The sequence below is a fragment of the Zalophus californianus genome, chromosome 10, assembly GCF_009762305.2.
Source record: "Zalophus californianus isolate mZalCal1 chromosome 10, mZalCal1.pri.v2, whole genome shotgun sequence".
Lineage (NCBI taxonomy): Eukaryota > Metazoa > Chordata > Mammalia > Carnivora > Otariidae > Zalophus > Zalophus californianus.
In genome coordinates, this window is record NC_045604.1 from 62,719,640 (window position 1) to 62,733,036 (window position 13,397).

The 13,397-nt window shown below is 36.5% G+C and overlaps 1 protein-coding gene across 8 annotated transcripts in view; it reads left to right on the top strand.

The window, feature by feature from the left end:
• Positions 1-13,397, top strand: part of SDCCAG8 (SHH signaling and ciliogenesis regulator SDCCAG8) — a 232,566-nt gene that overhangs the window by 20,154 nt on the left and 199,015 nt on the right. For all 8 annotated transcript variants that reach the window (XM_027610407.1, XM_027610401.2, XM_027610402.2 and 5 more), the window contains exon 5: positions 12,962-13,087. In XM_027610407.1, coding sequence (XP_027466208.1) covers positions 12,962-13,087 — 126 coding nt within the window. The remainder of the gene's footprint in view (positions 1-12,961; positions 13,088-13,397) is intronic.

Genomic DNA, 13,397 nt, shown 5'->3' on the forward strand with positions numbered 1-13,397 from the left:
CCCCATCCCTCCCACCCCGCAGCACTCCAGCAACCCTCAGTTTGTTTCCTGAGATTAAGAATTCCTCTTATCAGTGAGATCATATGATACATGTCTTTCTCTGATTGACTTATTTTGCTTAGCCTAATACCCTCTACTTCCATCCATGTCATTGCAAATGGCAAGATTTCATTTTTTTGATGGCTACATAATATTCCATTGTGTGTATATATATATATATATATATATATATATACCATATCTTCTTTTTCCATTCATCCGTTGTTGGACATCTTGGCTCTTTCCACAGTTTGGCTGTTGTGGATATTGCTGCTATAAACATTGGGGTGCACGTACCCCTTCGGATCCCTACATTTGTATCTTTGGGGTAAATACCCAGTAGTGCAATTGCTGTGTTGTACAGTAGCTCTATTTTCAACTTTTTGAGGAACCTCCATACTGTTTTCCAGAGTGGCCGTACCCGCTTGCATTCCCACCAACAGTGTAGGAGGGTTCCCCTTTCTCCGCATCCTCACCAACATCTGTCGTTTCCTGACTTAATTTTAGTCATTCTGACTGGTGTGAGGTGGTATTTCATTGAGGTTTTGATTTGGATTTCCCTGATGCCGAGTGATGTTGAGCACTTTTTTATGTGTCTGTTGGCCATTTGGATGTCTTCTCTGGAAAAATGTCTGTTCGTGTCTTCTGCCCATTTCTTGATTGGATTATTTGTTCTTTGAGTGTTGAGTTTGATAAGTTCTTTCCTCTGCCTATTTTTAAATCAGATTATTTACTTTTTTTTGGTGTTGAGTAGTACAAGTTTTTTATATACTTTGGATATTAACCCCTTATCAGATATATCATATGCAAATCTCTTCTCCCATTCATGAGGTTGCCTTTTTTTTTGTTGGTGATTTCCTTTGCTGTGCAAAAACTTTCTATTTTGGTTTCCCTTGCCTGAAGAGACATATCCATAAACATGTTGCTGATCCAAGAGATTACTGCCTATGTTTTTTTCTTTTAGAAGTTTTATGGTCTCACATTTAGCTGTTTAATCCATTTGGAGTATATTTTTGTGTATGGTGTGAGAAAGTGGTCCAGTTTCATTCTTTTACATGTTGCTGTCCAGTTTTCCCAGCACCATTTTTTATTGAAAAGACTGTCTTTTCCCTATTGGATATTCTTGCCTCCTTTTCATAGATTAACTGACCATTATAGGTGTATCTATTCTGGGCTTCCTATTCTGTTCCACTGATCTGTGTCTGTTTTTGAGCCAGCACCGCACTGTCTTGATTACTACAGCTGTATAGTACATCTTAAAATCTGGGGTTGTGATACCCCTAGCTTTGTTCTTTAATATTACTTCGACTATTTAGGGTCTTTTGTGGTTCTATACAAATACTAAGATTATTTATTCTAGTTCTGTGGAAAATGCTATTAGTATTTTGATAGAGATTGCATTGAATTTGTGTCTTTTTCTTTCATCAGTGTTCTATAGTTTTCAGACTATAGGTCTTTCACCTCCTTGTTTAGGTTTATTCCTAGGTATTTTATTGCTTTTGGTGCATTGTAAATGGAATTGTTTTAATACAAGTTTTATGTAACATAGGAACTCTCATAAGGAAATAATGACTCAAAGAAATGGCAAAACTGAAATGCTTTTATACTATGTTGAGCAAAGAGAGGCGATGTGGAAACATAACTAAAATATATGGGGAGGCTAAAGGAAAATGAGTTATTTTAATGAGGTCTGTTTGCACAGATTCCTCTCAGCCTCACTTCCTATCTCTGGTGATAAGAATGTTTTCTTTCCTCCTCATATGGGGAGGACATCTTTCACATGGGAGTTTTATTTCCTGCTTCCAGGAAGAAAGGGAAGGTCACTCTTTTTGTATCTGCTGTTTTTTAAGTGCTTTTAGCTCAAAATAATTCTTATTCAAAGTGGCATATTTTGGGGTGGCAGATTCTACCACAATATAAATTGTAATAAACTTACTTTTTAGTTGTGGATGGCTGGGTGGCTCAGTCGGTTAAGCGTCTGCCTTTGGCTCAGGTCGTGATCCCAGGGTCCTGGGATCCAGTCCCACATCGAGCTCCTTGCTCAGCAGGGAGCCTGCTTCTCCCTCTTCCTGTTGCTCCCCTGCCTGTGTTCTCTCTCTCTCTCTCTGAGACAAATAAATAAATAAAATCTTTTAAAAAAATAAAATAAACTTACCATCTAGTTGAGCAGAGAGTATTAATGCCTATGAGCACCACAGTAACACTATAGAGAATATGATGTAGTCTGCGTTCTGTAGTATTAACTAAAATTTTATAATAAGAGTAGAAGGGTACTAAATGCTGGAGTTTTGGGGGATGTTTTTCTGGGAGAGGAAAATCTTAAAGGAGCAGGATTGTTTAGATCAGCAGAAGGAGATTGAAAGAGTTACATAGAGAAAACAGCAACACTGAAAGGACATATTCAGGATGAATGTTTTATTTATGGGAGCCACGGGGCATCTATTCTAAATTCCTGCAGTAGAGGATGTCTGTTAGAAATTATTAAGGGCACCTGGGTGGCTCAGCTGGTTAAGCGTCTGCCTTCGGCTCAGGTCATGGTCTCAGGGTCCTGGGATCAAGCCCTGCATCGGGCTTCTTGCTCAGCGGGAAGCCTGCTTCTCCCTTTCCCTCTGCCTGCCACTCTGCCTCTTTGGGCTCTCTCTCTCTCTATCAAATAAATAAATAAAATCTTTAAAAAAATTATTAAAAGGATGCTGAACTAGGAAAATGGAAGATTATAAAAGCCTTGAAAGATAGACAGAATATGTATTTGATACATTTTAACAAGGGAATAATAGGGCGCCTGGGTGGCTCAGTCGTTAAGCGTCTGTCTTCGGCTCAGGTCATGATCCCAGGGTCCTGGGATCGAGCCCCGCATCAGGCTCCCTGCTTGGCGGGAAACCTCCTTCTCCTTCTCCCACTTCCCCTGCTTCTGTTCCCTCTCTCACTGTGTCTCTCTCTGTCAAATAAATAAATAAAATCTTAAAAAAATAAAAAATAAAAAAATAAGGGAATAATAGAATAAAAGTAACATTTAAGGGTTTAGAAAGAGCTTATTAGTTTTTTAAAAATTTATTTAATTTTAAAAACTTTTTAATTTTTTATATCCTTTTTAAATTTATTTTTTATTTTTAAAAGTTTTTGTTTATTTTCTTATTAAATTTTTATTTATTTATTTTTTGAGATTTTATTTATTCAAGAGAGAGAGAAAGCGAGCAAGTGAGGGGAGGGGCAGAGGGAAAAACAGACTCCCCGCTGAGCAGGGAGCCTGATGCAGGGACCCATGATCCTGAGATCCTAGGACCCTGAGATCGTGACCTGAGCCAAAGGCAGACGCTTAACCTACTGAGCCACCCAGGCACCCCCAATTTTATTTTATTTTTTTATTTTAAGTAAACTCCCTGCCACATGTGGGTTCGAACTCACAACCTGGAGATCAAGAGTCACATGCTCTACCAACTGACCCAGCCAGGCGCCCCTAAGTTTTTATTTAAATTCCAGTTCGTTAACATACAGTGTGTTAGTTTCAGGAATACAACATAGTGATTCAGCGCTTCCGTACAACACCCAGTGCTCATCATTAACAGGTGCACTCCTTAATCCCCATCACCTATTTCACCCATCCTCCCACCAACCTCCTGTCTGGTAACCATCGTTTGTTCACTATAGTTAAGAGTCTGTTTCTTGGTTTGCCTCTCTCTCTCTCTCTTTTTTTTCCCTTTGCTCATTTGTTTTGTTTCTTAAATTCCACATATGAGTGAACTCATATGGTATTTGTCTTTCTCAGCCTGACTTATTTCCCTTAGCATGTCTTTGCAAATGACAAGATTTCTTTCTCTTTTATGGCTGAGTAATATTCCATTGTATATATATATACCACTTCTTTTTTACCTATTCATGCTTTGATGGACACTTGGGGTCTTTCCATAATTTGATTATTGTAGATAATGTTGCTATAAACATTGGAGTACATGTGTCCCTTTGAATTAGTATTTTTTGGGGTGCCTGGGTGGCTGTCATTAAGCGTCTGCCTTCGGCTCAGGTCATGATCCCTGGGTCCTGGGATCCAGCCCCGCATCGGGCTCCCTGCTCAGTGGGAAACCTGCTTCTCCATCTCCCACTCCCCCTGCTTGTGTTCCCTCTCTTGCTGTCTCTCTCTCTCTCTGTCAAATAAATAAATAAAATCTTAAAAAGAAAAACAAACCACCAGCCACTCCCAGTTCACACACGTGGCCCCACCGCTCCAGGTTTCAGTCCGGGGTGGGGCTGCCCTAAAGTCCTTTACCCACCGCTACCAGTCTGCGAGTCCATGCCCCATCCCCAGGGCGGGAGGCTTTCACGCTCTGTCAGTGCAGGATCCCCATGGCTCCCTCCTCCTTCCGTTTATCTTCCGATATCTGCCCGCGAAATCACTTCATACCTTGAAACCAACCGCCTGCAATATTCTGTTTGTAGAGATCCAGACATATCTTCTTACATCTCAGGCTGATTTCGTGGGTGTTCAGAGTGATCTGGTAGATACCCAGCTCAATTCTGAGACCGGTTGGAATAGGATCCCTGCTCCTCCGCCATCGTTTCCTCCCCCTCCAGCTTTGCTTTTCTTTTTCAAGGATGCTTTGGATATTTGGGGGTCCTCTGTGGTTCCATACAAATTATAGAATTGTTTGTTCTAGCTCTGTGAAAAATGCTGTTGGTATTTTGATAGGGATTGCATTAAATGTGTAGATTGCTTTGGGTAGTATGGACATTTTGACAATGTTCTTCTAATCCATGGGCATGGAATGTCTTTCCATTTCTTTGTGTCATCTTCAATTTCTTTCATCAGTGTTTTATAGTTTTCAGAGTACAGGTCTTTCAGCTCTTTGGTTAGGTTTAGTCCTAGGTATCTTACTGTTTTTGGTGCAGTTGTAAATGGGATAGATTCCTTAATTTCTCTTTCTGCTGCTTCATTCCTGGTGCATAGAAATGCAACAGGTTTCTATATGTTGATTTTGTATTCTGTGACCTTACTGAATTCATGTATAAGTTCTAGCAGTTTTTTGGTGGTTTTTCAGGTTTTCCATATAGAGTATCATATCATCTGCAAATAGTGAAGGTTTTACTTCTTCCTTGCCAATTGGGATGTTCTTTATTTCTTTTTGTTGTCTGATTGCTGTGGCTAGGACTTCCAGTATTATGTTGCATAAAAGTGGCAAAAGTGGACATCCCCGTCTTGTTCTTGACCGTAGAGGAAAAGCTCTCAGTTTTTCCCCATTGAGGATATTAGTTGTGGGCTTTTGACCTATGGCCTTTATTATGTTGAGTCATGTTCCCTCTGAACCTACTTTGTTGAGGGTTTTTGTCATGAATGGATGTTGTACTTTGTCAAATGCTTTTTCTACATCTATTGAAGTGATCGTATGGTTCTTATTCTCTCTTGTATTAATGTGGTGTATCATGTTGACTGATTTGCAAATGTTGAACTACCCTTGCAACCCAGGAATAAATCCCACTTGATTGTGGTGAATGATTTTTTTAATGTATTGTTGGATTTAGTTTGCAAGTATGTTATTGAGAATTTTTGCATCTATGTTTATCAAGGATATTGGCCTATAGTTCTCTTTTCTAATGGTCTCTTTATCTGGTTTTGGCATCAGGGTAATGCTGGCCTCATAGAGTGAATTTGGAAGTTTTCCTTCCTTTTCTATTTTTTGGGAATCATTTATAGGTATTAACTCTTCTTTAAATGTTTGGTAGAAATATTTTATTAGTTTTTTTTTAAATTTATAGACTTTATTTTTTAGATCAGTTTCAGGTTTACAGAAACATTGAGTGGAAAGTACCTAGAGTTCCCATGTACTTCCCTTCTATGCCTCCTCAGCAGTTTCTGCTGTTATTAACAGCATGTATCAATGTGGCACATTTGTTTCAATTGATGAGCCAATATTACCACAATTATTTGCTAAATTCCACATTTATGTTAGTGCTCACTCGTTGTGTCATACATTCTATAGCTTTTGAAAAATGTATAATGATGTGTATCTATCGTTACAGTAGCAAAGAGAATAGTTCCACTGCGGTAAAGATCATCTGTGCTCCATTTACTCATCCCTCCTTTCTTAGCCTCCAAATCCCGGCAATTACTGATCTCTTTACTGTCTGCACAGTTTTGCTTTTTCAGAATGTCATGTAGTTGGAATCATATAGTTTGTAGCCTTTTCAGACTGGCTTCACTGACTTAGGAATAGGCATTTAAGTTTCCTCCATGTCTTTTCATGGCTCAATAGCCTTTTTTTAATCACTGGGCAATATTCTATTGTATGGGTATAACATAGTTTGTTTATCCATTCATCCTTGAAGGACATCTTGCTTGCTTCCAAGTTTTGGCAACTATGAACAATACTGCTATAAATATTCATGTTCAGGTTTTTGTGGATATAAATTTTTAACTCATTTGAGTAAATACCAAGAAGCTCAATTGCTGGCTCACTTGATAAGAGTATTTTTAGTTTTGTAAGAAGCTGTCAAACTGTCTTCCTAAGTGGCTATACCATTTTGCTTTTTCACCAGCAATGAATGAGAGTTCTTGATGCTCCACATCCTTGCCAGCATTTGGTGTCATTGGTGTTTTGGATTTTAATGTACTTGAGGTGTGTTTTAATTTAAATTCCCTAATGACATATATTGGATATGATTTTCCTGTACTTATTTTCCACTTATAGACTTTCTTTTTTTAAATTGGGTTGTTTGTTTTCTTATTATTGAGTTTTAAGAGTTCCCTGTATATTTTGAATACTGGTCATTTATCAGCTCTGTCTTTTGCAGTTCTTTTCTCCTAGTGTGTGGCTAGTCTTTGATTCTCTTACCAGTGTCTTTCATAGAGCAGAAGGTTTTAATTTCAGTAAAGTCTAACTTACCAATTTTTTCTTTCATAGATTTTGCTTTTGGTATTCTATCTAAAGATCATTGCCAAACCCAAGGTCATCAGTATTTTCCCCATTCTTCTATAATTTTGTGTTTTACATTTAGATCTATGCTCCATTTTGAGTTAATTTTTGTGTAAGGTGTAAGATCTCTGTCTAGATTGTTTTTTTTTTCTTTTCTTTTCTTTTTTTTTCTGCATGTGGATATCCAGTTGTTTCAGCACCATTTGTTGAAAAGACTGTTTTCATTGAATTGCCTTTGCTTCTTTATAAAGATCAGTTGACTATATCTGTTTGAATCTACTTCTGGGCTCACTTTTCTGTTCCATTGATCTATTGGTCTGTTCTTTTGCAAATACCATACTGTCTTGATTATTGGAACTTTATAGTAAATCTTGAAGTTGGGTAGTGTCAATCTTCTGATATTGTTCTTCTCCTCGTTATGGTGTTAGCTATTTGGGTCTTTTGCCCCTTTATATGAATTAAAATCAGTTGGTAAATATCCACAAAATAACATGCTGGGAATTTGATTGGGATTTTGTTGAATCTATAGAGAAGGTTGGGAACTGACATGTCAACATTACTGAATCTTCCTATGCATGTACATGGAATGTCTTTCCATTTATTTAGGTATTCCTTGATTTCTTTTTCAGAGTTTTGCAGTTTTACTCATATAGATCTAGTACATATTTTGTGAGATTTGTATGTCAGTATTTCATTTTTTTAGTGTTAATGTAACTGGTAATGTGTTCTTATTTCAAATTCCAATTATTTATTGCTAATATAGAAGAAAACAATCAATTTCAGTATATTAATCTTGTAATCTGCAACCTTGCTAGAATCACTTATTCTAGCTGTTTTTTGATTCTTTGAGATTTTCTTTGTAGAGAATCATGCCAACTTTAAACAAAACCAGATGTCTTTTTAAAAAATTATTTCTTCCTTTCCAGTATATATGGTTTTTATTTCTTTTTCCTATCTTGTTGCATTAGCTAGGATTTTTTGTATGATGTTGAATAGGAGTGATGAGAAGGGACATCCTGGCCTTGTTCTTATTCTTAATGGGAAACTATCTATAGTCTCACCATTGAGTATGACATTAGCTATATGTTACTTATAGATGCTGTTTATGAATTTGAGGATGTTTTCCTCTATTTCTCATCTGCTGAGAATTTTTATCTTGAATGGCTACTGGAATTTGTCACTTGCTTTTTCTATCTATTGGTATGAACATAAATTATTTTTCTAGCTTGTTGGTGTGATGGATTACATTAATGCCTTTTCAAATATTGAACCAACCTTGTATACCTAAAATAAATTCCATTTGGTCCTGTTGTATAGTTCTTTTTATACATCATTGCGTTTAACTTGCTGGTATTTCGATGAGGACTTTTGTATTTATCTTCATGAGATATATTATTGGTCTCTAGTTTTCCATTTCTGTAGTGTCTTCACCTCGTTTGGGTATTAGGGTGATGCTGGTCTCAAAAATGAGTTAGGAAGTATTCCCTTGGATATTTTATGGAAGACGTTGTAAAAAAAATGGTATAATTTGTTACTTAAATTTTTGGTGTAATTCACAAGTGAACTAATGGCAGGCCTGGTGCTTTCTGTTTTAAAGGTTATTAACAATTGATTCAATTCCTTTTATAGATGTAGGCCTTGTTGAGACTATTTCTCCTTCTGTGAGTTTTGATAGATTGTGTCTTTCAAGGAATTGGTCCGTTTTATCTAAATTACAAAATTTATGGGCATAGAGTTGTTCATGGTATTCCTTTGTTATCCTTTTAATGTCCATGGGATCTGTAATGATGACTCTGGTTTGATTTCTGATGTTAGTAATTTGTGTCTTCTCCCGTTTTTTCTTAGTTAGCCAGGCTAGAGTCTAGAGTCTTACAGTTTTATTGATCATTTCAAGGACCCAGCTTTTGGTTTTGTTGCTTTTCTCTATTGATTTTCTATTTTTAATTTCTTTGATCTCTACTCTAATTTTTATTGTATCTTCTGCTTACTTTGGATTTAACTTATTCCCCATTTTTTTTTAAGTTTCCTAAGACAAGCTTAGATTATTGATTTGGAATCTTTCCTCTTTTCTGATGTTTTTCCTAATTTTGTGTATCTCACAAATGTTGGTAAGTTGTATTTTCATTTTTATTTAGTTCAAAATATTTTCAAATTTTTCTTGAGACTTTGTCCTTGACCTGTATGTTATTTAGAACTGTTGTTTAATCACCAAGTATATTGGGAGTGTTCCAGCCATCTTTCTGTTATTGATCTCTAGTTTAATTCTACTGTGGTCTGAGAACATACTTTTTATGATTTCTATTCTTTTTGATTTGTTAAGGTGTGTTTTTAGGCCCAGGATGTGGTATGTTTTGGTGAATGTTCTGTTTTAGCTTAAGAAGAATGTGTATTCTCTTGTTGGATAAAATATTCTATAAATGCCATTTAGTTCCAGTCGATGGCTGATGCTGTTCAGTTCAACTATGTACCTACCAATGTTTTGCCAATCTGTAAGATCTGTTGGATCTGTCAATTACTGACAGGGGTTTTGAAATCTCCAGCTGAAATAGTGGATTCATCTGTTTCTTTGTACAGTTCTGTCAGTTTTTGTATCATGTATTTTGATCTTCTGTGGTTAGGCACATACACATTAAGGATCATTATGTGCCAGGAGAATTGACCCCTTTATCATTATGTGATGCGTCTTTTTATCCTGTATATTTTTGTTTGGTATGAAGTCTGCTTTGTCTGAAATTAATATAGCTACACCAGCTTTCTTTTGATTTATGTTAGCATGGTATGTCTCTCTATCCATTTACCTTTCATTTATCTGTCTTTATATTTAAAGTGGGCTTCTTATAGACAACATATATTTGTGTCATGTTTGTCATTCACTTTTATAGTCTCTTTCTTTTTATTGGTGTATTCAGACCATGGACACTTAAAGTTATTATTGATATGCTTGGATATCAATATAGTTGGATAATACTTACCATGTTTGTTACTGTTTTCTATTCATTGCCCTTGTTCGTTTGTTTCTTTCTTTCTTTCTTTCTTTCTCTCTCTCTCTCTCTCTCCAGTCTTCTACTCTTTTTCTGGCTTTAAGTGATCCTGTTATTTGATTGCAGTTTTTCTCCTCTCTTAGCATAGCAGTTGAACTTTTTTTTTACTTTTGTAAGTGATTGTCCTTGAGTTTCAATTATATTGATCAGTAATCTAAGTCTGCATTCAAATAGCTCTATACCACCACATGGGTAGGGCAAGTCCCTTATGAGAGAGTGTTTCCAATCCCTCCCTCCTGTCCTCTATAACATTGCTGTCATTCATTTCAATTATTCATAAGCTATACTCACTATATATAGTGCTGCTACAGTGATCTTGAACAAACTGTTATATGTTAGATCAGTTAAGATTAAAAAGAAAAACAAAGTATTTTGTTTTATCACCATATATTCCTTTTCTAATGCTCTTTCTTTTTTGTGTACTTCTGAGCTTATAACCTGTATCATTTTCCTCCTTTCTGAAGAACATTTAACATTTCTTGCAAGGCAGGTCTACAGGAGACAAACTTCCTCAACTTTTTTTTTTTTATCTGAGAAAGTCTTTATTTTCCCCTTACCTTTGAAAGTTAATTTGCCTGAATACAGAATTCTAGGTTGGTGAGTTTTTTTTCTTTTCAATACTTTAAATATTTCATTCCATTGTCTTCTTGCTTGCAGGGTTTCTGAAGAAAACCCTGATTTCTGATTTCCTTAAAGATTTGTCTTTGATTTTCTGCAGTTTGAATATGATATGCCTAGGTATAGATTTTTTTTGTTTATTTTATACTGCTTGATGTTCTCTGAGCTTCCTGGATCTGTGGTGTTTGGTGGTTATCATTTTGGAAAATTCTTGGTCATTATTGCTTCAAATATTTCTTCTTGTCCTTTCTCTCTTTGTCACCTTTTATAATTGTCCCACATTTCTTGGATATTCTGTTCTTTTTCATTCTTTTTTCTCCTTGCATTTTAGTTTGGGAAATTTCTATTGGCAGTTCTTCAAGTTCCCCGATTCTTTTCTTGGTTGTGTCCAATCTATTAATGAGTCCATCAAAGGCATTCATCATTTCTAGTATGGTGTTTTTGATTTCCAGCACTGAATCTTTCTTGGAGTTTCCATCTCTGTTTATATTTCCCATCTGTCCTTTCATGTGGTCCACTTTTTCCATTAGATACTTTAACATATTAATCATAATTATTTTAAACTCCCAATCTGATAATTCTAACATTGCTGCCATATTCAAGTCTGGTTCTGTGCTTTCTTCATCTCTTTAAACTGTACTTTAAGTCTTTTAGTGTGCTTTCTAATTTTTTGTTGAGTGCTGGCCACAAGGTAGTGGGTAAAAACTGTTTAGAGTGAGACATTATGTTTATTGTGGTAGGAGTTAGGCTGTGTTTACTGTTTGGTGTTACTACAGTTGTCGGAGGCTAAAATTTCCACTAGTGTCCTGCTTTATGTCCCCCCTGCTGTCTTTGGGCTTCCCTTGAAAATTCTTCTTAACTATAGTCTGAGATATGCAGTCATTTTAGTGTATTCCCTTGTTATTTTTTAGGCGCCCTTTTGATGTGGTGGTGGGTGTGAGAGCAGGGGAAGCATTTTATAGTCCTATGATTAGGTCTCAGTCTTTTAGCGAGTCTGTGCCCCTTAGCTTTTACCTTCACAAGTGCTTCTCAGTCACCCTGTCACCGTAAGTGAGGTGGGAAGCCTAGAGGGAGCTAGAGTTGAATATTTCGCTTGAGGGCAGGGCAGTTAGGTTGTGGAAAACCCCAGCTATTTAGGCTCTGGTAAAATACTTTCTCTTGAGGTAGGCCTTTTTAAGAACAGAAATGCTTTGGGCGTATTTCAAAGTGGCCACCTTTCCTCTTGTACTAGAGGAAGCTGGAAGGAATTTTTCTGTAGTCTTTGCTCTAAGAACCTGGTAGTGTCCTAGAGATAAAATTCACAAAATATAGGAATCTCTTTAAGATGGTTCTTCTGGAGTTTTTTTAACCCTCAAACTTGTCTGCCGTGAGCTGCCAATTGTACTTTACCTTTTCCTTCCCAGGACTGGTTCCCCTGGAAGTTTCTGCTCAGGTAGGTTGTGATTCTCAGGAACACCTCTCTGTCTGTCCAATTTGAGGGATGACAGTTTTCCTGTGACCTCAGTTCTCTTTTGGATTTAAGAAGAGTGGTTGGTTTTTTGGTGTGTCCAGGTTTCTCTTGTTGTGAAGTTGTCTTCCAAGCTCATTATATTCCAGACCAAAAATTGGAAGCCTGCAATATTTTTTTTAGTTAAAGTTTTCAATTATAGACTTGGGTTTTGGCTTTTCTTTGAATGAAATAATTGAAATGGAACTTGCATGTATTGCTTAATAGTTTTTTATTACACCGGTAATGAAGTATTGTGCTGTCAATGTATTGATATTTTTTACCTTTTTTCAGAGAGTGAGACACCACCCAATAGCTATTTATTGTAATCCCTTATCTTACGCCTGCAAGGACAGACAAGCACTCTTTGAGAACTCTCCACCAAACTATCTCACTCATAATTTCCCTCCATCTGGCTACCAGTCAGTGGATAACTATTCTAACTTTCCATGCCTATCTCAGAGTCCTCTATTATCCCTTTAATCCTCTGTTAGGTTCAACAAGTTGTCAGCATTTGAGCAGGAGTAATAATATATCTCACCTTATTGTTTAAAAGTCTACCTTATTCTTAAAAGTTTTTTAGATAACCCCTTTAATTAAAGTCTTTCTGGAAGCCTACAAAAAAACTGACAGAAACCATACATTTCTGTGATGTGGCCATCAGTAGGCTCTTTACTATATTCCCCATGCTTCTTTTTGTTAGCTAATGTTTGAGTTGCTTTATTTGTCTAGGTAAAATTACAATATTTCAAAAAATGAATAGAGACCATGTTTTCCATGCTTTGTATCATGTTAGGTCATCTAGTAATCAGTGATTAGCACTGCTTAAAAATGCTTAATGTAGTTGGTATTTTTGTTTCTGCTTTTTACAGGAGGAACTCTCTGGAATGAAAAATAGGGTACAAGTAGTTGTACTTGAAAATGAAAGGCTCCAGCAAGAGCTGAAATCTCAGAGACAAGAGGAAGCAATGAGGGAACAAACACTTCTGAATGCATCTGTGAGCATTTTTTCAAACCATAAATTATATTTTAGTTTGAATGTTTCTTCCTACCCTCTCCCCCAGCCTTCTGAACTGCTGAAATTCTTGATTTGAAGTTTGGCAAATGTACTGTGCTGTTACTCACTTGGGGCCTCAAAACTTAAGATTCACCGTGGTGGAATGAATCCTCAAATTCATTTGAGGATTCATTCATACATCAATGATGTAGCGTTGCCGAATATCTGTGCTAATTTCCTCTCTGAGCATACATACCATTTATGTTTTTTCCATATGGAAAGAGCCCGTCCAAAGCAGGAAGCAGATCAAA